We start from the raw sequence: 27,035 nt of genomic DNA, 5'->3' as shown, positions 1-27,035 counted from the left end.
CTGAAAAATCAAGTTTACTTTGGGGGGGCAGGGAGAGAGGGAGAGAGAGAGAGAGAGTTGTGAGCTCCTATACTACTGGTCTCTCTGACTTCCACATATATACATTCATTTCACAAATAAAGGATCTGAAATTCACCTGAAATTCTGAAATTCACTCAGCAGAAGGTCTCAGAACTAACAAGAAAAAATACCCAGCAGCTCTCAATAAAGAACCTTATGTTAGTAATAACAGCAACTATAAATGAATACAGAACACTGGATACAAGTCTGCATAAGATGGTTCCTTTGTTCCTATGAGCTTACTGATTGTTTGCTCGTCTCTCCCAGCCCTCCCCCTACCCCTCCTTTTCTCCCCACCCCCGGTACACTTGTCTTTTGTCTTCTAATTTTTCTGTCCTTCTTATACTCTGCTTTTTATAAGTCCTTTCACAGTATTAGATGAAGTGAGCTTCAGCTCAGGAAAGCTTGTGATATGTACACACACACACACACACACACACCCCTCTTCCATTTTACAGTCATATTGGAAAATAAGCCCATTGATTGAAGGGTTCTTAGGATTGTTTCAATGTGAATTAAAAGTTTTTAGAAGCATCTGTGTAAAGAAAAGGTATAGAAAGAAAAGGAGAATAGCCATTACTTTATTCCAAATACTTTTAGAGAGATAAGGTAATCTTGACACAAAAGTATTACCTGATAGAAACTGAAGTCCTTTCAGATGCGTTTTCTACATTCACTATTTTCACTGTGACTATACACATGACAAGCTTTTGACTGGATATTTTTTGTCTTTACGTGCACTATAGTTTTGCCCTTAAGTTCCCACATAAAGGGAAAGAAGGGCAATGTACACACTACTTAGTTTCTTTTGAACTACAATTTTATAATACATCCAACTCTGAAGAAAAAACAGAACAAGGGTTCTGGGGTTACTGGGGTTCTTTCTTCTTCAGTGATTGTCCATATGCATATTTGCATTGTGAGCAACTCCAAAGTGATGCTAACGCCCACTTTCAGGGAAAGTCTTAGAGACCCCACGTAAGTAGCAACTGAAGGACCATTAAAATGCATCATCAGCCCTGGAAACTTTCACAATTGCACAGTGCTTGATAAAGGAATGGATTGAGGTTTAGATGGCTGCCCTGCAATTGCCACTTACAGAAACAATATGTAGGAAAGCTATGGAAGTGGCCTGAGCTCTAATGGTCTGGGACTTTTCAGAGAGCAGCTCTACCTCACTGGTCTCAAAGTTTATTTTTACATAAGCCAATACCCAGTCAGATGGTGTCTGGGCTAACACAGGTATACCCCTGGTTTGTTTTTGTTTGAGCTAGGGAATCAGATAAACTATGTGTTTTTTCAGAAAAACTTCATCCTATATAGATATGCCAAGGCTCTCTTGACATGCAGTGAGTGCAATGAGGTCTTGGGTTGGAAAGAGTGAGGCTCTGGGATGAACACCAGCATGTTCATTTGTTAATACAAGTGAAAACAGTAACCACTTCAGATAAAATTTTAGGTAGGTGGGTTTTCAAAAGTTACCTTTTCTGGACAGAAGGTAATATACTGAAAGAAAAAAAAATCGACTATGGATTTCCAACCTTTCTTGCTATGCTAATTGTCAATAGGAATGCTGTTTCACAGGAAGTGGAACGAATAGCTTCAACTCGGCTTCCTACCTTTTGTATTCAAATCATCCACACCATTTTATACACTGCTCTATGCTGTCCTGTCACAGCATCTGATGGAGTAAGATTAAGACCTAGCAGTCCAGGTAATTTGAGCCCATCCAGTGTGGAAAGATGCCAAGTAGCTACAGAAGGTAAGTTCTGACAGACAAGGGCGACACGTAGAGGGGGCACAGGGGTGTATACGCACCCCGGAGAGCACCGGTGTACCCCGTCAGGCCATACTCCCTGTTTAGCCAGTGGGCAGGCGGAAGCACCAGTGCCCTGCTTGAGAGTGCCTGCCAGGGAGCGGGACCACCAGCAAAAGCAGCTGCATGGCTTCTAGAAGTGGTCATGGGAGTTCTGGAAGCGGCATGGTCACTTTTATGATGAAATTTGCTGTGGGGAACCAGCCCCTCCAGAGGACCCTGCCCCTCAGTTGCTGGCTGGTGTCAGGGGAGCCATGTGCCCCCCCCCCGACTCAAGAGGCACCAGACAACCATGCTGACAGAGGCTGTCTATCCCTCAACTCTATCAAATGCTCTGCCATTGCCAGAAGCAGGCTACAGTGTCCTCTCTGCAGCTGAGAAATGCTGTGAAACCGAAGGTGTTTCTTGAACAGTTCAGAACAATGGTAAGCATCAGAGATCAAATATATGATGAAGGTGGATAGTGCCTGAGAAGCTCAATATGTAACATACGTGATGCTTCCATTTTCACTCAGAAGCTGACAAAAGCATTCAGGGTAGCCAGAGTCTATTAAAGTTTGGAACAAAGTACTGATTTTTGTACCCTTTAACAGAAGTTTCTTCACAGTGGCCTAATCTTCCTTTAGGAAACATGCCACCAAGAAAGGTGGCTCATGATGACTGCTATTGCCATGGACAAAAATGCAGCCTCAGCAATACCAGAAGCCACTGACAGAAGAAATGTTTCAGCCAAGAGCTATCCTTTACTAAGCTAGCATGGCTTCTCTGCAGTCCACAGGGAAAGATAGGTAGAACAGGTCAACAGGGATAAACAAGGCAATTAACCCTTTGAGGGTCAAAGGAGTTATAAATCCTCGTCCAAATAATGGGATAAGAACTCACACTTTGGTTTAGGCTATATTTAACACAATCCCAGACAGTTGTTTGGATTTTTTAATTTTTTTTTTTTAACCAATTGTCTTATTCAACCCCCTTTCATTTCTCTCAGCAGTGCTCTGCTCCCGTCCTTTTTATTTGAAATCTCTTCCATTTGGAACTTTTTTTTTTCCCTGCAAACCCATTCTTAAAGTAGGCTTCCCATCTATGAAAGTTTAGCTTCCGTCTGGAAGGGTGGGTAGATTGGTAAAAGGCTGTTTCCTGAGCAGGTGCTCAGACTATTTAGCATGGGGTGTGCCCATCTGAAGATGAGATGGTACTATCACACATTGGGGAGATCTTAAAAACGGCAAGCAGAAAGAAGCCATAGCTAATGTTTTCCTTGGCAAATAAGGAAAAATGAAATTAATTCCTAGTCCTTTAAATAAAAATGTAAAGGACAGGAGGGCCATTAGAATTAAACATTACCAAGATGGAAGCATCTTATGGTACAATAAAAAAAAAAAAAAAAGTGTGTGAGAGTAAGCGGACAAGGGTTTTAAGCCTTTTGAAACGGGAACTTTTGAAAAGGGCAGCAATTGGTACCTACTAGCTGTTATACGTGAACAAATCAAATGCAGCAAAACCCACCCAATTTTAACACTCCTTCATCCAGAGATAAAGCAGGGCCAGTTTTGTTCTCAGATTGAATTGTTCTCAGATTGTTCACACAATTAGAATGCATCAGATGTTACCCTTCTGAAATGTTCTGTTTTTGAAAGGACTTGAGCATTTGTGTGTCCATGTGACGGGTATGCATGCGTGTAATGCATGAGCGTAAGCAGTGAGGGAAGTGGAGGGTGCAGGATGAAAAGGAACCAATCAAGTCCTCTCTACTTCTTTCCTTCTCTCTCAAAAAAAGTAGGCAAAATGAAATGAAAAATAACAAAAAGCAGAAACCCTAGAAAGGGTCTTCAAAGAAGGTAGGCTGAAAGACAAGCCAAATATACACACTATCTTTAATCAAGGCAGACACCAAGGCAAAATTTTTCCACCAAACGGTCTGACATCCAGAGTAAAAACAGTGCATATGGACAATCAGAAAGGGTAATATTTTATTTAGATTGTGTGAACTCCTGATAGAACCATTTAAAAACAAAAGCACAGAAAGCTGGTAAAGGCACAGGAAAATGGTACAATTTATATAAACTCTCTGCTATTACTTGTTTATTAAGTTACTTTGGAGCACTAAAATAACAATTGTTTCCCAGTGAATTAATTTTAGTTTTAAAAATAAAAACTAACCTAGAACACTAATTTTATGATGTCAATATACAACAAAACCAGAATACAGCGGAATCATTATATTTAAAGAGCCTTTTCTAAGATTTTAATTCCCACCAGCCAGTTCAGTATTACTGCAGTTAATAGGAAGAACGGTTTTGTTGGTGAAAAATGGAAACGAACAAACACGAACACTTTTCCAAAACCTTATAAAAAATTGTTTCCTTTAATTGTTTTATTATATAGATATTTGATATAATATATTATATATATAAAACAATTAAAGGAAACAATTGTAGGGTCAAAATAATTTTAAGATTCTTGGCCAAGTCTGATATTTCTACAGGTAGCTGGGCAACCATGATGAGATTTCAGTTTTCCTGGCTATCTATGATTAAGAATTTTATATAATGTAATCAGCCTCTGGAATGTGAAGAAATAGCACAGGAAGATGCAGACTTAAATGTTCATCAGCTTAAACACAAACTCAAAGGAATCTTTTCAGTCAAACATACTACAACGCAGCTGGCAAACTGGAACTGGTTTAAAGAGAGAAAGAAAAATATATATAACCCGAGAGAGAGTGTGTAAAAGTTAGGATGGCAAAGCTCAATTTGAACCATCTGAGAGAGTCCAGAGGAGAGCCACGCACAGGATCAGAGGTCAGGAAAATAGATCTTACGATGATAGGCTGAGAGCCATGGGACTCTTTAGCCTGGAAAAGCGCAGGCTCAGGGGTGATCTGATGGCCACCTATAAGTTTATCAGGGGTGACCACCAGGATCTGGGGGAACGTTTGTTCACCAGAGCGCCCCAAGGGATGACGAGGTCGAACGGTCACAAACTCCTGCAAGACCGTTTCAGGCTGGACATAAGGAAGAATTTCTTTACTGTCCGAGCCCCCAAGGTCTGGAACAGTCTGCCAGCAGAGCTGGTTCAAACACCTACATTGAACACCTTCAAGAGAAAATTGGATGCTTATCTTGCTGGGATCCTATGACCCCAGCTGATTTCCTGCCATTTGGGCAGGGGGCTGGACTCGATGATCTCTCGAGGTCCCTTCCAGCCCTAATGTCTATGAAATCTATGAAATCTTACTAATTCTGGATTTGCTACCTTAATCTTTACAAAATGATACAGGCCTATAACATCACAGGCTGACCATCCAATCAGGAGAAGGAAAGTCTGTGTTTGAGCCAGCTTCAAAATTAAAGTGATGCAGGGATTTTAAGAGAAGCCTTGGTTAGGCCAGCAGCTGCTTTTTGCTCATCACGGCACCACAAGCATATTTAATATTCTATCCACTCAGAACCAGCAACAGATTCTTTTTCCTTTATTAAAGCCAAATACCTGACAATGTACTTGGTAAACAGCACCAGGAAATCTTAAACTCTGACAGCTAGCATTTTCTTTTAATTGGAACTCAAGGACAGCTGCTAGACATGCATTTGAATTTTTTTCAATATCTGTGACAAACTTGCATTTTCCGAAGTTCAGAAAAGCTTTTTACTTTTAAAAGCTGGATACCAAAAAGCATGCGATTAAAAACTTGTTTCTTTGGCTAGAAAAAAGTATTATATAAACAAGTAAAATGCTCTGTGCTGCAAATTCTCTCATTCACCACAAATAAGGAGAAGGCAGTTTGATGGATTCATTAGGAAAAGTGTTTTGTACACATATGCCTAATGATAGGTATCTGTAGGAGGTAAGAAACAAAATGCCTCTGCTGTTCCATTTACTGATACATTTTCTAGGAACATTTTAACATTAAAAATACAGATTCTGGATCACATCAAGGTCCTGAACTGAATTGTTGTTACACTTTCATTTGGGAGTTAGCTGGAAGGTTAAGAATATTACTGTCCTAGAAATGGTCTTGCTTCCTTGAAATCTCTTGACTAGACAAGATAATGTTTTCCTATTTAAAGTCTTCTCTCAAAAATGTAGACCAATAAAATATTAGGAAATCAGGAAGATGCAACTAAACGCAGCTCTCTTTCCCTTTTACATTAACCAAAGAAACCTGACATTTCTAGAGAAAGACATATCAGGCATATCACTCTACATCTTTACATATCGCTCACTGAAATCCAGGTAGTATCCAACTGTACCCATTAAAATGTGAAGAAGATATATAAGCAAAGGATAGCTAGAATTTTTTAACCATGCCTTCCCTTTAGATGTTAATGTATTTATTTTCCCATTTATTCCACAATAAGCAGATTTAATTTATAATGCTCCATGCATTAAAATTAAATAATGAAGCAACAATAATAAATAATATTTGAGTTACAAACCCGGATTTTGTATGTTAAAATACTGCTTGGCTGATAAACTCTTTCCAGAAGTCCTTTTTGATGTCATTTCAAAATTTAAAAATTCATGAAGTGTGGAAATAAAACTGTATCTTATAAATAGAAAGGAAGTATATAAGTTTTGCAGAAAAAGCAGTTAGATCATCAGAAATTGGAGGGAGTAGCACTATAATAAAAGAACTCCACAAATTCATCAATATACAAATGCTTAGTTATAGAACCTTGTAGCATATAATGAATGAATACAAAAATCTTAGTCATAAATATGTTAGCAGCTGCACAATGTTGAGAGAAACCACAAAAATGATTAAAACTGTGGCAGGTGATATCAGATACCCAGATATTAATAGGTCAAATGCCACAGAAACCTTCAACACCATAACCAAATGTTTGCTTCTGGAGTGCGTGCGTGTGCATGTGTGCGTGTGCATGTATGTGCATGTGCGCGCACACACACAAATAACGAGGTGGTTTGCAGATATAGCTACCTTCCCTCACTAAACAGGAGTGTGGGAGATATTTTGTGGGGCAGAGTAAACAGGAGTCTGGTGGGGGAGGGTAGAAAGGAAAAAAAAAGGGAAAATGCATTAATGGCAGGGACAAGGACTGACCTGTCCTTTTCCTCTGCCTTTCTGTTGATTGGGGCTGGAGGTACAACAGGGCAGTCAACTGGCTCTTGCATGTTTCTTCACTCCACATACTTAAGATCTAGGCGTTTCAAAAGCTTCCTCCTGTTAGCTTCCCCACCTCTAAATCTATTGAGAGAGGTTTCTTTTCAATTATTATATTTTAAATGTAGGACTCATCCATCACCTATTTTCCCCACTGGGCCAAACTGGCACAAGAGCTGCTGAATATTTTCATCTTCCCTGATGCATTTGAGAAGCAAGTGACTAGAAAGCAACCAAATTCAAATTTTCAAGTATTAAAGAAGAGAAAACCATTAGCTGAGTGCAATTTGAGGCTGCTGTCCAAAATGACAGAAAGCATGGGCACACAGTAGGCCTGTGCAAAGCAGCAAGTATTCGATTCAGCTTCAGATTTGGTTGATTCGGAGGGAGAGTGATCCAATTCAGTGATTCGAGTCACTGTCCCGACTTGATTCGAATTTGGAGATTTGGCTGCCGAGTCAGGCCGAATCTCCTCTGAATTGAACAGGTGGCTGCAAGGGGGCCCCACCCCCTGCCTGCTCCCCTAGCCCCACCCAAAGGCTGCCCCGCTTGGCCCTAGCATCTCAGCACTTAAAAAAAGCAAGAAAAAAAAAGCCTGGCTGCAGCAGCAGTAGCAATTGGGGCCTTGGGGAACTTGTGGCACAGCACCCCCACGAAGCGCAGGGCAGGGGGCACTGCATACTGTCCCGGAGCTGGGGCAGCTCCAGCAGTCACCTGGCACCCAGCAGCATTCAGCCTGAGGGGCCTCAGCTCCCAGACACTGTGCAGAGCCCCGGGACACCCTGCCAAGCTATGTTACACCCACATGATGTGACAGCTGCTACACGGGTGCCAGGCAAGGGGGGCAATCCCCATTGCCCCCCACTGTGTGTGGGGGGGAGGGGAGGCTCTGCCACGAGCCCCCAAAGGTTCCAATCACCACTGCTGCAGTTGGTGAGTGCAGGGCTTCAAAAAAAAAAGTGCTGGGATGCTGGGGCTGGCAGGGGCAGCCATGAAGGGGAGGCTTGGGGGAACGGGCAGGGTGGGGGGGCTGGAGGAGCCACTGGGGGATTAGGCCATTTGAGGGTCCCCCTCCTCCAGCCCCGCCACCCCCTATTTACCAGCACAGAGCATGGGTCCAGCTCCCTGCAGTGGCAAGCAGGGACTGCCCAAATCAATTCAGAGGCTTCTGATTCGATTTGGACCCTTTAATGGGCCTCCTGATTCAATTTGGTTTCCAGATTCAGCCCCCACAACTGGGCCAGATCTCCTCCACATCGAATTGGCTACTGAAACTTTTTACTGCCCTAGAACACAGCATCCTCTCCAGTGTTAAGTAAAGAATTTGCTCATTTGCCTGTATGTCATACACAATGTTAGGAAGACCAGTTAAGACAGACTTCAAAAAAGTCAGGGAAGCAAGACAGAAAGGAAACAGGCATCCACAATCTTGGTGGACAGAAAAAAGGAAATAAAATTAAGACATTGATTGTGGAGTAAGTGACTGACATCTTTGGGATGGCACAAAAGACACAAATATAAAGACTGTAAAAGGTAGTGTGCTTACATAAGGGAAAACAGGAGTTATAAGATCCATAAGTTCTGTGGATGCAACAGAAACACACTGAATGTCAGTATCTGTTGTCTTGAGAAATACAACATAAAATGTGCCCCAATAATTAGAGATTCTCTTATAAGTAAGTCCTATAGGCTAAGTACATACATTCAAAAAGCCCCACCCTGTGTCAAAATTCAATCTTTGCAGGTTAGTCTTTGCAGGCCGAGTGTGATTGGGGAGGGGCTTAAGCCCCCAGCTAGGGTGTGCCTGGAAGGGGAAGGGGGAAGCAACACTTACCAGGCATTCCCTCCTCTCCAACTCAAGTAGCAGGGAAAGTAGCCAGAGGCTGTCTCCAGCCAGCAGACTGAGGTGAAGGGGGGAGGGAGGAGAGTTTAATCCCCACTCCCTCCCCTCTTCTACCAGCACGGGACCCCAGCTGGGATCTGTCTGAAAGAGGTGGCCCTGTCAGGCAGACATTAACTGGTGTCCCATGCCAGTGGGAGAGGGGATGGAGCAAGGATTAAATCCCCATCCCTGCATCACCCTGCTGGTCCTGGCAAGGGTGTGGTGTGGCAATGCCCCCTGCCCTCCGCTCCACTTAAGCTTCAGCCCACACCTCCACCCCCTCCACTCCAACAGGCAAGAAGTCCGACATATACTTAACTGAATTTTCTGTATAAAGGACAGGTACAAGAGAACGATGGAATTTTTCTTACTCCCCAAAATTCTGCTACTTTTCCTCAATTTTTTTTTAAAGGACTACTAGGGCAAACAGTTGGTACCCTAAACTCCAGTTTAGATAAATGCTTTTAGTAGCTTCCTAAGATAAGGAGGAAGAGTAGACCAGCAGTCTCAACCTACCCAACCCTGTGAGATAGATGAGTGAAATGGGGCCAATCCAGGGGTGCAATATGGCATGTCAGTTCAGCCCCACATGCCATCCTGAACCCATGCATGGGGTTATACTATATATCCCACAGGGCTCCCCACAGGTCTGAAAATTTGATGGAGGGGGAAGACGACAACACTGATGGCAGCATAAACTACTGTGGCTCTGGGAGCCATAGCAATGAATGCTGCCACTGCTGCTCCATAGCCAAATTTCCAGACCTGTAGTGAGCCCTGAGAGCTGGATGACATGGCTCTGCAGGCCATAGGCTGAGCACCACTGGAGTAGGTAATCACACCACTAGAAATATTTAACAAAACAGATAACTTCCATATTACTGTCATCAAATATCCTATGCTAAGACCTTGCTTTATGTATACAACTGTAACAAAATCATCCCCAACTGATATTGGAAACACATTCTAAGAGTGATGAGAAATGGTGCTAAAGGTTGAAACAATCCACCTAGCCATGGATGCTGTGGAAACTCTGCTGGTAATTCTCAATCAGGTTGCCAGAAGTGCCAGAGTTTAAAAAAAATTGAGAACCAGTGCTCTAAGACATACGATCTCTCTCAAAACAATAAAAATAAAAACTGTAAAATGCTTAAGATGCAAGAGAGTCCAATATTATTTATTTATATAAATATATGTGTATACAACAAAAACGTATATCCAAAAAGACAAGTTTATATATATATGCCAAAGGAAGACTCTTTTTATTATATAAAAGAACAATACTACATTTTTTTTTTTATTTACTTAACTACTGCGTTTGAAATTACTTTTTTCACACTTGGAACAGGGAGGCAAACTGTGTTGAATTTTTTAAAAATGTGTTTGCTGCCTAAACTTTGCCTTGCACTGTATATCATAGGCAGTTTTCAGGCAGCTGCTCTCTTTTCCCAAAGCAGATTTGAGAAACATTTCTATGCTACCAAAATAAAATGTGAAATAAGTTTAGAATGTACCTGCAATTTGCTTACATAGGTAGCCCTCAAAGTACAATTAAAAGGCCCATGTGCAACCTGGACCCAGAAATTTCAGAGATTAAATTTAAGACTTGTCCACAATTTGGCTACATTTGGACACCCTATAAATGGAGAAAAATAGCAAGTCAAACGTTTTGTAATTGCACTTTAACATCTCTTCAATTTGAGATGGTGGTAAAATAATATTGGAACTGCATCTCACAACAGTTTTCTCCAATAAAATTATAAAAAGATGTAAACAATCTGAAATTTTGGAAGCTTTATCAAAGTGGCAAAAATGCCAATGGCATACTAGGTTAACAGGAGAGTCTCTTGTAAACAGTCTTCTGCCCTATTTGGCACTGGTAAAGCTTCATCTGGAGTACTGTGTCTAGTTTTAGGTCGTACACTCTAATAAAGATGAGAAAAGACTGGAAAGCAATGAATGGAGAAGGGAGCCCCATGGTGCTTGCTGGGCCAGGCTGGAGCCAGAGCAGACAGGGGGACAGAGGGAAGCTGCTACGGGGAAGGGCATAAGGAGCTGCAGAGAGTGGTGTGGGAAGTGGTGGGGGCCACAAAGAGTGATGGGGACCGAGGGGAGTGGCACAGCAGGGGCTGCAGGGAGTGGTGCAGGCCATAGCATAGCCATAGCATAGACTGCAGGGAGAGGCAGGGAGTGGCAGGGGCTGCAGGGAGTGATGTGGGAAGCAGCGGTGACTGCAGGGAGTAGCACAGAGAGTGGTGGGGGCTGCAGGGAGCAGCATAGTGAGTGGCGGGGAGTGGCACGGGCCACAGGGAGTGGTATAGCGAGTGGCAGGGAGCGGTGCAGTGCAGCAAGCAGCAGGAGCTGCAGGGACTGGCAGGGGCACAGCAAGTGGTGGGGGCCACAGGCAGCAGCGTGGCAACTGGCATGGGGCATGACAGGGGCTGCAGGGAGCAGTGCGACAAGCAGAGGGACCACAGGGAGCAGTGGACAAGTGTGCAGGAAGGAGTGCAGGGAAATGCTGGTGGTGGGGGAGTGAGCAGCCTGTGCGCCCTGGGACTGGCAAGGGCCCGGGGGAGGGGGGGGGGCAGCAGGTGCACAGAGCCAGGGCGTGTGGTCTGTCTGGCTGCATTCCTATGAGGCTTGCATGCAGTCTGCTATAGCTGCATGTGAAAGAGCCGGTAGTCCGGCCCTGTCTCTCTCTCTCCCACATACCCCCATACCCACCCACCGCCACACTCACACCTGACACATATACTCCCTCCTTACTGCCCACACACAACATACAGTAGGACTGTATTTTGAATTATTATGCAGTGACCTCTAGATACATTACGTAAACACATAAATAAGCACAGAAATATTTTTAAATAAAAATAAGTTATAGTAGATTTTTTTTTGTATATAATTTGGGGTTTTTTTCTGGTTTCAAGATTGCAGCACTCTCCCTCCCAAAAGGAGTACTTCTGGGGCAAGGGGAGGGACGTCCGGTGGGAATGGTCAGGGGTTGGGGGCAAGAATTTTGGGCCCAATATGGCAACTGGGGGCAGGGCTACCTATGCAGCCCTCGACAGCTCCCCGAAACTTGGTAAGCAGGCTTCCACCTGAAATAACTGCCTGCCTCTGGTCTTGCTTTCTACCTAACTTCAGACTAACATGTTAGCTATCTCTCTCTGGGATGGTTTAGTCAGGGATGATCCCACCTTGAGTGGGAGGCTGGATTGGATGACCTCTGAGCGTCCCTTTCAGTCCTAATTTCTTATGATCCTTAAGGTGGTATCTCTAAGCTTCCTATTTTTTCATATTTAAATTCATCTTTTTTATTGGAGTTTAAAAATCTAGAAGTTAAACCTTAGGTGATTGGAAACTATCATTTCATTGTTCACATTCGAAGAAAAGATTTATATAAAACTCTTCATGTTTCAAGTGCTCACAGTAATCTATTAGAAATTTCAAATAAGCAAGAACAGAGATCCTTGGTAGTTTGACAGACTTTTAACATCTAGAGTATTTCTATTTAACAGCTGACCCATAATGCACCTTGGCTTTCTCCAACTACAAAAAGGTCAGAGACTGACTCTGATGATTCTCTTACTCTTATTCCCTCCCCCCCCAATACCAAGTGCTAGTTTAGTACAAAGGTAGGCACATACTTCAGAATAGATTTCATGCCTTAGTGGGGAGGGAGGGCAAGGGGGGGGGGGCAGGTGAAAGTATCCAGAGGAAGATCAAAATCTTCCATCCTGGTGTCATAATTTTCTAAGGTTAGACAAATAAAAAAAGGTTCCTCACTACCAAAAGGAGGTAAGTTCCTTAAAGATTTTTTAAAACTCCTTTTTTAAATGTTCATGTTATAAATTTACTAAATTTTACTTTCTGGTTTAGTTTTAATCTGTGACTGTTTATGCATGCTCATAAGGCTGCTTCCATTTTAGCAACTGTCTATTCATTCCTCTAGATAAAAGTTCAAAGATATTGAATCACTGCTTGAATTTTACCTATCCTAAATGTTGGTTAAGAAAAGCTTCCTTGATGTTAAGTTTCAAGGAAAGGGTAAGACTCCCTCCCCTCATTTCATTTGGTTTTCAGGTTGTTGTGTGAGATTCAGCACTGCAGACAAATGACTTCTCTCTAATGAAGCAGTGTTTTTACTGTGGAAGTTATTCTATCTGATGTTTAGGCAAACGTGCTTCCTTCATAAGAAAGTGTATCTTTTTCCCCTTCAAAAGACAGTCTTGGGAAAAGTCTAAAAGAAGAATATGCCCTTTGTCATTTTATTCCTTTCAGATGTTGAGAATACATTGCCTACTATAATTTAAGTTCAGTCTCTAAGAAGTAGCGTGGGAAATGGCTCTTTTGTGTTCTAAAAGCAAACTGGAAAAATGAATGGGTACTGAAAGAAACCTTTTCAGACTTTTAAAGCAGCTTGTTTGTTGAGACCATTTTTTGTCCTACAGAAAGTTGGCACTAAACATAACAGTATATATGGATCATATCAGAAAACTCCTTCCAGACATACAGACACACGAAAACGTTACCATCCTTTCACATGGCCTCAGCTTTTAAGAATCTGAAACTCGCTTTGCCTAACCTCAGGTCACAAGAATTGTGATACTGTCTGAAAACTCAGTATCATTCCATTTACCTGGTCCCTGTCAAATTCAAAGTCATATTTGGATATTTAATTTATTCCTATTTCCAAAAGACAACAGCACAGTATTATCCCAAGGAAGGGGAGAGCAGAGCAGGGCTAGTGAAGGGGGAAGGAATCCTCAAGTGAATGAATCAAATTAAATGAAATGGGGAAAGACATTGTGGATTTTGTTCAGCTAGGACTTACTTTATTAGTTGGTCTTCTGACTTCCATAAAACGTTATTTTTTAAATGATGCTAGGTCAAACAAAGTTCATACATCAGAACTTACTTGCAGAGTTAAATATTTTGAATTGGACTTGGAGTAAATTATTTTAAATATTCCAATTTAGATAGTGAGTTAAAGTTTTATCTTTTCCTTTAATAGTTTTTTTTCATGTGGACTTCACTTAAATTAGTATTAACGGAAATTCTGTGGGGATGACGAACACTTTATCAGACGCTACTGTTAAACGTTCACTAAAAAATCCTTGCCAACCACAGCAGACACCTCCACTGCATTCTTATATATATTTACACCCCCCCCCGCAGTCTTATTACTTCTGTGACTTTAGCACTTTCCTAAAGTCACAGAAATAATAAGACTGTACCTTGTAACCAGTTAGCAAGAAAACCAACTTACCTATTTTTTGTGGATACGATACAATTACAGTAACATAACTAATGAGTTAAATAGTTACATGTCTGCAGCCATTAGCTGAAAATACTCTATTTTGTTTTCCTTTAAATTATTCTCCCATTTGATGTACTTAGCTACCATGTCAATATTTTCCCCCAAATCAAAAGATTATGTTCCACCCTTTTTCTTTATATTTCTTTTTATTTCTAAAAAATATACCTTCTTCAACCATGAAGTAACTAATGAAGAAATTCATTGTTAAAAATAATCTACTTATATCATATGACTAAAACATACCTATGAAAGTATAACCTGGAGGCTCCTACCATACAAAAAGGACTATTAAGGAAAGGGGAATATTAGTAATAAAAAGGTAGTTTTCAAAAGTCAGCTAGTCAAAAGATTAAACAAAGCTGTTACATCTTTAAATAAAACTTCAGCAACTTGCTGTAATGTGAGATTTATTTTGATAACTTGTTAGGTCTTCCGAAATTATCAAGAGTCTTAAAAAAAAAAAAAAAAAATCAATGAAAGCACATATCTATATGCAAACAGCAAAATACACACACACACGGAGCATATGTGTATGTGTGTAGGTTCTTAATTCCATTCCACTGAGTACGATTGATACTAAAAATAGTTAAAGTTACCCCAGTTAAAAACTATAAATACAACATATTAAATTTACAGCTCTGGAATACATGAGATAGTCTTATTTGTCATTTTTGTTCTTTGTACCCTGAAAAACAGGAAGAGATCGGATGATTTAAAACAAGTCAGTTTTTCCACAGGGATAGAGTAAATCCAAATTTAGTGACTTCTGGCATTATTATAATCATAATCTTTAGTTTCAGTCTGCATGAGTCCATGTAAACAAAGATCTGCTTTTAAAAATACATTTAGAAATATCAAACTGGTATATAAAGAATACTCGAAACAGCTCCAAAAATGATATTAGATTTGAAGGCAATGTACTACAAATCTTTTTAATACATTCCACTACACTAATACAGTAATATTATTGTGAACTTGTATCGTTGTGTTTATGGTATTGCAATAATTTTAATGAGAAGCAGCTGTGTGTGTACCATTAGCTACACAAAACATTTATTTTAATAGTGGTACAAGTATTACATTTCTTACCTTGTCAATCATTTTACGTGCTTCCACTTCCTCCGAATTGGGATTTTCCAACTCAATAGTGTATGTTCCTTTGTCACTTTGGTCGTCATCATTATCCTTTTCAGTAGCAGCAGACACAAGTTGGCTTTTTAACTTTTTGTCCATCTCCTGGCTCTGTCCTGGCCTATGCCCAAGGCTTCCAGAGCTCCTTAACAATACAGTTTGTAAGATAGGTAATGCAGCAGAAGGCTCTTCAGATTTCTGCTTTAACAGTTTTGCATGAACACCATGTACTGTCCTGTGGTGTGAAGAGCTAGTCTGCAAAGGTGAAGAAACTGTTTTGTCTCCTGACGGTGGTTTCACTCTCTCAGCTCTTAAATGAGGTGTTGGAGAAGTCGTTTCGGGGCAGACACCTCCCACATTCTGAGAAAAGGAATAAGACCGTCTCTTTCGAGGATGGTCTTCATCAAAAAACTCAATCATAAAGGCAGTCTGACTTACAGTAGCTTGTTCTTGGTGCTTTTCTGCAGAGTGAACTTTCTGGTGTGACGACTTCTGTTCTGCATGATGATGCCTTAAATGTTCTTCAAGTGTGGCCCGTTTACTGTAATGCCTGTGGGCACCAACATTTTCTGAATCACTTTGTGTCCCGTCGTCATGTTTATTTCCTGCATACAAGACAAAAAGCACAGTAATACAAACATTAAACAAAATAGTACGTGGGAAAAAAGCTGGCAAATTAAAATGTAGGTGGCAATATTTGTTTATTTGTTTGTGAGAGTCCAATAAATCTTCAGTAACAGGCTCTGCGAACTAATGCATTCAACTGCTACCAGTCAAACAATGAAGCCTTTTACAGGCTAAACAGTGACACAGATGCATTTAAATCACGTTTTTCACCAAAATTCTATTCCGTAACAATTTAATCAATGACTTACAGAATGGACAATATCATACCAGCTGGAGTTGAGCTTGGTCTCATTACTTCAACATATCTCCCCGTCAGATTACATTTATTTAAGTAGTCAGCTGATTACAAATGACTACTGAACCAGAAAAAGAAACCTGACCCTGAAAATGCTCCAGGGAGGATAAAAGACAGCTATAGTTACACATCATTCACTGTTACTGGAATACCTGCTGGGAGCTACAGGTTTGGAACATTATTAATAGTGTTTTTTTAGAATAGGTTTCCATCCAGTTAATTACCATAGTTTCCAGAAAGGGGGTAGGGGATATCTAGTTAGTATCAGCATTAATTCTTTATCATACTTTGACAGAAGTCCAATGAATTTCCCCACCAGTTACCAACAATGCTGTGGAGCCAGCAATGGACATATGGAATATCACTACTTACCCACCTCTGTAAAATGCTTGGCAAACCTTATCCATAGATTTCAAAGTATTTATTACATACAGTATATTTATAAGTGAAAAAACTATTACCATGAATGTTTAAAAAATACTTATAAGAATAGACATTACTTTAAACAGATTAAACTTATGACAAAGCAGTCTTGTGTACACTGTAATCATTGCAACACCAACTTCCTATTCTCTCTCTGAACAGTTTGTTCTTGTTTAAGCCATGAATTGATTTTTAAATAAATACTGATTTGTGCAGGTGTCAGCTCTGGCATGTAATAAAGGGTGTTGACAGACATGCACTGCCTACTTTAATTCATGGCACTTTGCAGGAAGAACCATGAGTTACAGCAACTCTGCTAGACTCAAAAAGACTTTTGCTGTTGGATTGAGGGAGCAGCAGGAAATCAAAGCCCAGTTCTCCACCTAGCCCCACCCCTTCACAACTACGGTGCTATCTTCTCCAATCCACCCACCCCACCCTGCAGCACAGCCTGGGCAAACCCTAGATACAGCTCCCCCCTCCCATTCTGAAGACAGTATCAGAGGTGGGGTTGGGCTGTATCAGCCCACTCCTGATCCTGATGTGGGGTGACTGAACTTAACAAATGCGTTCCACTTTGGAGCACATTTATCTGAACCTTCACATAATGAGGGTTCAGACTGTCATGCAACTGGGCACTTTTAAAGCACCCTGCAGCTGTGCACTTCCATACAGGCACAGCTGTAGAGCGCTTCAGGGGCCTAATAACATGACAAACCATCATTTTTGTCTGTGCCCAAAATAACTTTCTTCGTCCGAGTCTCCTTGTTTGCTGGGTCTTTTTGCATCTGTTATCTAGATTAGATGCTTTTCTGGTCAATGACTGTTTTAATAGGTCTCTTATCAAGCATCAAGCACTATTAGCATTAAACTGAATTATCACAGTATTAGTTATTAAAAAAAAAATGATGTAGTAACTCAGGGATAGGTAACCTCTGGTATGCATGCCAAATTTTGACACAAAGCCATTTTGCTTGGCAGTCTTGGCATGGGGAAGGGGCCAGGCTGCACTGCCACAAGGATCAGGCCGCTTGCAGCTCCCCTGCCATCCACCCCTGTCACACCAACATCTTACAGGTCAAGTTTGCGGCTGTTTTGGGTACTCTGCCCAAAAACAGTTGACCCCTGCAGTAACTAATAATTATCAGATTTACATTTGAAAATCACCCATTTTGAATGTTACAAGGTTTACAAAGTGTTCAAATTTGTTTATCAGAAACAGAAATACTAGGTAGATGAATGGTTCTCACGCTTTTTAGACTCAAAGTACCACTCCGTAGACTGAAGGCATGCCTCCATACCCTTTTGTGAATTGGGTGACACCACTTTTCGAAAACTTTGTTTATTACATTGCTTACATCCTTTCAGAGGACCCAAACAGTGGGGATGGGGAACAGGGGCCAGGCAGGGAGGAAGTTAAGCTTGCTCTTATCTGCTTAGCTCCTCACACCTTACTGCACCCTTCAAAGGATCTTGTGGCACCATAGTTGAGAATCACTGGCCCCAAAAGCAATATAGAACAGTCATCCATGTGGCTGCATGGATAGCATTATGCTCTTTTAAAATTAAAAATTCATCACAACCTTGTTTCTCAAATTATTTAGCAAATTTCTCTTTGGAACACAGATGATAATTCTGTTGGGTGTTTGCACAAGGCTTAGTAAATTGGGAATCCTGGACCAGGACTATAGCTTCATGGTGCTACCACTACCTTGCCATTGTTCACCAAAATTTTTAGAAACAAGAGTCAAGTTTTCAGAGTGGCTGGTGGTACATAAAACAAGAGGAAATTTAAGAGACAACCTATGATATGGAGCATACTTAAGAACAGAGTTTGTTATGTCAAAACCATTTTCAGTTGACAAAAATGTAAAAATTATTCATTAGTTTCTGTTACCACAAAATGCCCCAAAGCCTTGTAGGCATATGCTTGTATAAGCAACAGTTCTGATTTTTCAGAGTAATGTGGCTGATGTTTTCAAGAATGTTTACAGTGTAATACAATCCAATGTCATGAACAGCAAAGAAGTCACTGTCATCTCCACCAGAGACACTGTGGTAATATTAACCTAGTCCCATTAACCCCTAGCATCGTGTTATAGATGTTTTCAAAGTTTGCGCTTTAAAGTTTAGTTTGGAAAAGATAGTCCTCAAAATCAAATTTCTGATCAATATGATTCTATCCCAATTGGCTGAACAGAACAATAAGTTTATGAAACAAGATCAAGAAAAGAGGAACATCACAGTTTAGCAGGCAGAATATTAAAAAAGCAAGTAATTTGCAAAAATTTTAAAAAATACCAACAAGTTTTCTTTTCCAAAAGTCTGAATGGCATAAGCAAATTGTAGGAGGGTTTTTTCCTTAAATTGTTTAACAGAACCTCAAATGGAATTTTTAAAAAGCTATCATTGCCACCTATTTGTTTTCAACTGAAATACTGGATGTGATGCCTGCAATACACAAACATTTAAAATCAACAGGTATTTTGGTTGATAAAACTACTTTCGAGCACATGTAGCATGACATTTTGCAAAATGGAATTTCTTGAGGAGTTTTGTTTTGTTTTTTTAGGATACTGACAAAGTTGAATCGATCCTCCAAAATTAGCATTTTAAGTGAAGTAGCTACATGCGGAATATCATACACCTAATGCAAATTTTGTTTAGCTTTCATGAATATGACCATAGCACGGAAGCCATTTATTGAATATTTGCTGGTGAAAGATCTGCAGAAGCGTATTTGAATTTATGAGTTTTGGTTCTCAAAAGCAAACAACTTTTTTCAAACAAGTAAACACTTAATAAGTGAACTGCATAAAAATGTAACTGAGATGCTTTTTTTCTTTGAAAGAGGGATCTTTTGGAACACACAACTTTTTTATTGCACAAAAACTCAACAAAACTCCAACCGGTATACTTACGGTGAAGTCATGTAATTGTTTTCTTTTTTAAGGATCAATCTTGCAATGAAATTAGCTAGCACATATCCCTGTGCACATGTGGAATACTAATGACTTAATCTGGACTCTGCAAGGAACAGGGTCTAATTGCTGGATTTCAGTGAAGGATCAAGGCCTTCAGAAATAAGTACAGCTGGAACTATTCACTTTACCTTTCAGTCTCTTCAAGTAAACTGGAACATCACTCTTAATACTTTTTGAATCTTCTTCTGTTGGTTCCCATATCATTCTAGGGGGGTTATTCTGTGCTAGCCAGTCAGCTACTTTGCTCTCAGCAGCCATCATCACTGTTTGAAGCGCAGGCAGGTCCTGACCACCAGATGACGACTTCTTCGGCTTATGTCGTTGATCTGAAGTGAATTTTGTCACATGATCTTTGATTGTTACTTTTCCTGGGGTGTTGTCATCAAATTCAATGGTAAATGAAGCATGCCCAGCACCTGCCGCATGGGAGCTTTGGGTGTCTTTTGTTGGAATTTCATGGATAGCGCTCTCCTCTATCTGTGAGGTTTGCTGGAATTCCTTTGTAGGGATTTCAAAGTAACTGGGCTCCCTACAGAAAGGATAAAGTTCTTCATTTGCAGATGCAGAATGCTCCTCAACTTGCTTGGTATCTGTGCTGCATCCTATTAAGAAAAATAAAAAATAGATTTCACAACACTTGGGAACTTCAAGGTCTTCAAGAAATTTCAGGATTCCTATAAGGGCACTTGAGTGATTCCTCAAAAAATGGCACTAATCTGTGCAAAAGACTGAACAACATAGTTCAGAAATTGTAAATTCTATTACATGAAAAGTGTCCTGAAAAGTGGACAGCCTTGACTGTAGGCACTACGAAGTGGCAGAAAGCTCACTTCGATTTTGCCAAAGAAAATTTGCACTACCACAGATTTTTGAATGATGTAAAGAACAGACATTAGTAGCAACATGATAAACAGAATAAAAAATTGTAAGACCTAACACTTGGAAAAACTGTCACTATTCCAAACTACTTGGAAACCATCAAAAGGCTACTGACTATATTTATGGGTACCCTTTATTTACATGGACTTCATTTTCTATTTAGTATATTTTTGTTGAGCAAGATTGGAAAAAAAGAAACCAAACAATGTTATGTAAACAAGAGTTCCTTTGTGAAAGTTTTAAAAGAGGACAAGAGTAGGCATTAAAATACAAATATTTTTATTTCGACAAAAGGTAAAACCAAGAACTGCTCTAAATCTGTTACCTGCCCCTATTTTGCATGTTAATCTAAACCGTTAAACAGAAAAAGCAGGCTTAAGCAATAGCAACTTTATAAGCAACATGCTTTGGAAAGGAGCAAAGAAAGCAGGAAGGATGAGGATGTGAGGTGGGAAATGAGTCCCACTACACATTCAGAATAAATATTAGGTTCAAGCTTCCAGGGTTCTGGTAACAAAAGCCATTCATATTTCTTCAGGAAAACTAGCTTTTATTTGCATTAGTTAAAGCCAAAGTACCTGGCTGAAGAATGCACAATAAGCAATAGATGTTTGTTTAGAAGTTAGTAGCAGCTGCATGCTAGATGAAACAGCAGAGAATCTGAACAGTTCCTACTCATTCTATGAGTCATACCAAGATTTGGAGGAAAAATAAAAAGTGTTTTAGGTTGCTTGGTAAAGATACCGAATACTCTCAATTTGTTCTTCTGAAGGGAGCCAAATTTCATTCACCAAGATACTGAAAGTTTATACATGAAATCTACTATCCAATAAAATAGTAGTGTAAATACATTTCTAACAGTCACAGGTGGGTGGCAAGTAGTAAGGAAAAAAGTGCCTAGTTTTAAAAGTTTCTGCTGTTCTTCAGGAAACATTTGCTTTTCTGTGAAGCACTGATTTATTCTCTGCACTGTACATCTTTAGAAAAAGAGGATGAAAACCTAGAAAATAAGGCTATTTGATCCTGACATTCTCAACTACTTTGAGAGTTGTATAACTGCTGGAAATGTTCAAGAATGAATGATGTTAGGGTGGGATGACTGGATTAGTGTACATCCATCCTTGATCCTCACTTCTGGAATCTAACAGGATATAAAGAATTCTCAGTAAAAGGCAAATAAGTTGTTTTCAGTCACTAACAGTAGCCTCCTTCAGGAAATTAGTTATTGTGCCAAATTTAAAAATTGAAACTAGAACTGATTAGAAAGTACAAATATTCTCATATCAGATGACAGCACCACTTTTAATATAAACAAAATGCACAAAACCCGATTAAAATACTTTCTACTTTAACTAAGTATCATAATCTAGTTTCAACTTAGATTATGACAAAATGGATTCCTCAAATCATTTAAGAAGAAATCATCATAAATTACTGAATAATAAAAGCACATTTTTACTACATAAGGACAAATTTTGTAGAACTTTTTTTTGCTCAGTTTACAAAAAAAATTTAAAAAGTAGCTAAAAATATTCTCTTTTTAAGTTGCAGTATTTACTTGTGTTGTAAAAGGTCAGGTTTACCAGGATTAAGCAGAACAAAAAACAGGAAATCCCAAATATATTACATTTCATATTCCATTGCAGTATAAAGCAAAACATAGCACAGAAAAAAACAAAAATTCCATGCTGATCCTGATCCAGATCATCATGAAACATTAGGAAGAACATTATGTTATGTTAGCCCTCTTTACTTTAAAAGCACACAATGCCTGGAATACTTCACTGGTAATAACTTCACTTATCTACTGTTAATCTACAACGCCAGTTAAAATTTGCAGGTATTAATAGGAAGGAAGTTGTATAGAATAACCTTACCTTTGCTGTCCCAATATCAAAGTAATTTGCAGTGCCTGAGAAATTTGCATTTCGGTATAAAAGCTAAAATCATACCAAAAGCCAACTCCTTAAGCGAGCTGTTCTGCAAACACTTACCAGAAATGTGGTTCATCATTCATAACTATGATATGAATTAAATAAAACCCATAAAAACTGGTCTGTGAATGGATTATAAATGATCAGTGTGGTAAATGATTTGGGGATAAGACAGCCATAGATTTGTGCTGGGAGGGAAGGAAAAGGCAGAGGTGGAAGAAAATGGTTTCCAACTTTGAAACAGAGAAGAAAAGCAAGTGGTATTTAGAGCTGCAGAAGAGATGCAATGAGGCTGACAGTTGAAGGACGCTGAAGCTAACTCACTGGAAAGCGTATCCAGGAAGCCTGGAAAAGGGAACAGGCTATCTTGGAAAGCAAGGAGTGAGGATCTGCACACAGTGGAGGAGGGCAGGAAAACTACAGTGGGGGGAGGCATAAGTCAGGAACCAAAAAGAGCACTGTAGTTGCTCCTGGCGACGTCTTGAACCCATGGGGGGGGGTGGTAAAAAAAAACAAACCCCAAAAGAAAAACCTAGAAAAAAGAGTTGGAAGAGATATGGTATGTGTGTGTGATCATAAAGAGAAGGAGGGGTGATCCATGAGATTCTTCATGAAAGAGTAGTGCATGTATTAAGAGGATATGAAGAACCCTGGCTTACGTTAGTTAACTTAAATTGATTAAGGAAATTATTCAGCTAGTATGAATTCATGTCTCAAAAACAACAAAAAAGCAAGATTAACTTTGAATCATCATAAAGACCCAAAATTCCATTTGCTCTACCAGACAGGAAAAATCTCTGTAGGTACTCATTTTTAGTCACTGGAATTCATCTACAGCAGGAAACTGCCTACATAACTAAAGGTTTCTTTAAGGCACTGATAATTAATTCATTTCTGCAAAAAAAAAAAAAGGAAGTGGTGTTCAGAAATAGTATCTACTATGAATAGATTATTTATTTGTAAATGATCTTTTCTGTTCCTTGCAATGTATGATTTTGTATTCTTTCCTCATTTATAGAAGACTAAATGAATTTTAATTATGAATGTACTAAATGCTACAAAAACACCTTCTGACAGTAGGTAGATTTAAAAAAAAAGTCAAAACAGGAGGGAAAAACTCTTCAGTTGCTATCTTTTTCACTATTGTAACAGATTGGTTTGTTATGGGACCCAGCATCAAAGCTTACTAGATAAATTTAAATTTATTAGTTTCTGCTGCATTTTCTTTCCCATAATACTCAAGTTTACTCTATTTCTTTTGATGCTAATATGAGATGCACACTGACCTTTCAAGGTTCACAATTTTATGATTTTACTTCATGTTCCATATTAATGCTATTAAAGGGAAAATCTATAATTTGCTATAAATAAAATAAGTATTTTCACACATTTTAGAGTTAGCACTTTAAAGTATCTGCTACCAACTGCCATCAAGGTTGCTTGCTAAGAAACTGGTAATCTTTATGTATTCCAATGCTTGGCAGATAAATGAAATACAAGACTAGAAACTCTCTTTTTTCATCTAAATATCTTTTAAAAGACTCACTTTTACAAGTTTAAGTTCTTCCTATCACATGCTGTGCACATTTACTTCCATAACCCTGCTATATTCAGGTCTTACCTAGGCAACACCCATTTACTCTATGTACCAATTGCAGCAAAGTTCTTAAGCACTTGCTTAGTGGCTTTACTGTGAAGAAACTTTAATCAACAACTCTAACAGCCTTCTAAATTCTCTGCCAGGGATTTATTATTTTAAATTTTGCCTCAAAATCTTTTTTGCTAGATGTAAGGTAACTTGATATATTGCATTAAAATACTATTTTGGTGTTCAAAAATAAAAGTACCTATTAAAAAAACTCTGTACAAGTTACTTTTTTTTTTTATTTAGAGCCTTAAGCTGAATTTAAAATCAAGTTTTCCGTCTCCATTTCCTACAATTTCAAATGGGAGAAATATAATTCAGGTGAGTAGAATTAGCAATGTTAAATTCTGGAACAGTCAGTGAAAGCACCAAATAGTTTTATATTAGGAACATAAGGATATGACATAGTAGTTACCTATGTACTTATGTTAAGTACTGAAAGCTAAAAAAAAAAATGCATGGTACCTTAAATTGGGCTTGAAAACAATAATCTTGGTTAGTATTAAATCATTGTGGCAGGAAATGGCATGAAATTATGTGCATCTATACCATTTTATGGGTTCATGGCTTGTAAAATTAGATCAATATTCCCCCACCCCACCACACTAAAAAAAGAAACAGATCTGTCTACAACTGGGCTACCATACTGTACTCTGTTTATTACCAACAATTTCCATTAGAGTTCCATTAGAGCTGAAAGACAGTAATACCAAAATAATCTTAGTAATTTAAGTCTATAAAGGCTAACAGTCTATAGTTAATTTATCAGCGACAAATCCCCCACAATTTCCTGATTAAACTATGCCCCATCTGTTGTAACATATACTTTCCCTGCTATTCAAGGGAGAACAATTTTTCTATTTGTTAAAGTGCAAAGGACACTGTCACTGAGATTAATTTGTTAAATAGTAATAGGAAGTTATTTGGCTTTGCCTTAAATTTATGGAACTAAACAAAGTTCAAAGAATTAGAAAGAGGAATTCAACCTGCAATTTACTTGTTAGACAGTTTTTGCATTAAGAACTGTTTCAACAGGATGTTTTTTAATTTAGTTGTTTTAAATGTTTCAGATCATACACTGTTTATCATACAAGGCGGCAAAATGACCCTCTTGAATGGTCCATTTATTATAATCAACTACTCATAGTGTTGTATTTTATGGATCATTCAGTTTAATTAGAGGCAGAATTATTTTACTTATTTTACTTTTTTTGAATTCAGGGAACATCATAAAGGCTATTCCACAGTTTCATAAACCATTTGTGTTGCATTACTTTGAAGAAAGCAGCATTAATATACAGGGGAAGAAACGAAGTATGTAATCACTTTAAAGAATTAATCACTGTCTGTGATATTTTGAAGCTACCTAACAGTAGTGTTATTTCAATACAACATATCTTTATAACTTTTTAAATACAGCCCTCAATATAACAAGAAATAACACCTATCCCATACATATGTGGCATTAATCTAATGAACATGGATATAAGCAACTGTGAAAAATATCCCTAAAATAACCTTTGCCATTAACATTTTATTTTTACTTCCTTGGTGCTCTTCAACACACTATACATCTTGGGTATCCTCACACCTCCAATTAAAATATTCCTTCTGTAAATCAGAAAGATGGTCAAGAACACTGACATACAAAGAAATCAATGCCACAAATGGTGGCATCTGTTTTAAAGAGAGCAAAGAAAGCGGTGGAGACATCACAACTGCTTCAGAATAGCGGAAGGTACGTTTCATAACAAAATGATTTATGCTCATAACCAAGTTAAAAAAGCATAGTAGAATAATCCTGCTGATACAGCCATGAATTTAATAGCTTAAAGGGAGTACACTGAAAAGCTTAAGAGGGAGAGAGACAGCATGTGCATACATGCACACAGACAGAGTAAGAACTTTATGATGTTAAAATCCATCTCTTTCAATTTGCCTTTACAAATACTATTTTTGTGACGATTTGAGGGAGGGAGTGGTTTAACTGATTTTTCTGTATCATGACAGAAACAGAGACAGAAACGTAAGACAACTGGTTGTCACTTGTTTCTCTTCAGATGACATTCAGGGATGAGTGTCACTTGAGAATGCGAAAGCTGTCATCAAAGATAAAATGCCAAAGAAATCAAAGAATTTTACCTTGCTAGGAAAATGTGAGCAAAAATGCTGCATAAATAGTAGCTTTTGAGAAAGCTTCTAATCAAGATGAAAATGGGATCAGAAAGCCATAAGAAAGCTATGCAACATCTGTCAAAAAAGTACTCAAAATCTTTATACTTGCATCATGTATCTATATTTATGCCACATACATACTACAAAAATTCTTGTAAAAATTTTTAGTTTCACACAATTTTATTGCAACTATTTCTATACCTATCTAGCTGTAAAACTCAGTTCATCTATACAAGACTTAAAATCATAAAAAATTCCCGAAGCAACAAAAATAGTTTTCCTTTACATAAAAATCTCACCACTTTATAGTTCTTCACCTGCTTTCTACCCACTAACCCAAAATCCCAAGATTTTATTCTATAGGTCGGTAGCAGGAGCTATTAGGGAGCAAAATTCAAGACTTCCTAATACAATACAAAACTCATTATATTTTGGGGTATTTTGAAGTGAGTTTATAAAAAACCTCTTTAAAACTTACCATTGGCTGTGCAAGTCACTGTTACAGTCAGGAGGAAACAAATATAGTTCCAATTTTAAAAAGTTAAATTAAAGAAACACTTCAAACATACATACATATGGGTAAGTTTGCATTCCTAAAATCTATATTTAAGATCTACATAAAAGTGATCTGGTTTCATATTGGCATCAGTGGGATTTCTGGATACACAACACTTTTGGGGGGGGGGGGAAAAAAAAAAAAAAAAAATCAAGTTTGGCTAAATTGTGCCAGCTGGAA

At 38.8% G+C, this 27,035-nt stretch overlaps 1 protein-coding gene across 10 annotated transcripts in view; it reads right to left on the bottom strand.

Moving 5' to 3' along the window:
• CEP170 (centrosomal protein 170) overlaps nucleotides 1-27,035 on the bottom strand; it is a 153,148-nt gene that overhangs the window by 68,398 nt on the left and 57,715 nt on the right. For 9 of the 10 annotated variants that reach the window (XM_019549783.1, XM_019549782.1, XM_019549784.1 and 6 more), the window contains exons 8-9: nucleotides 19,795-20,268; nucleotides 15,296-15,942 (exon numbers count right to left, since the gene is read on the bottom strand). In XM_019549783.1, the coding sequence (XP_019405328.1) occupies nucleotides 15,296-15,942; nucleotides 19,795-20,268 (1,121 nt within the window). The remainder of the gene's footprint in view (nucleotides 1-15,295; nucleotides 15,943-19,794; nucleotides 20,269-27,035) is intronic. The other variant, XM_019549791.1, reaches the window with a different exon arrangement.

The sequence above is a fragment of the Crocodylus porosus genome, unplaced genomic scaffold (genome assembly GCF_001723895.1).
Source record: "Crocodylus porosus isolate Cpor-Errol unplaced genomic scaffold, CroPor_comp1, whole genome shotgun sequence".
Taxonomy (NCBI): domain Eukaryota; kingdom Metazoa; phylum Chordata; order Crocodylia; family Crocodylidae; genus Crocodylus; species Crocodylus porosus.
Note: the sequence above shows the minus strand (reverse complement) of the source record. Positions and strands in the feature narration are given on the sequence as shown.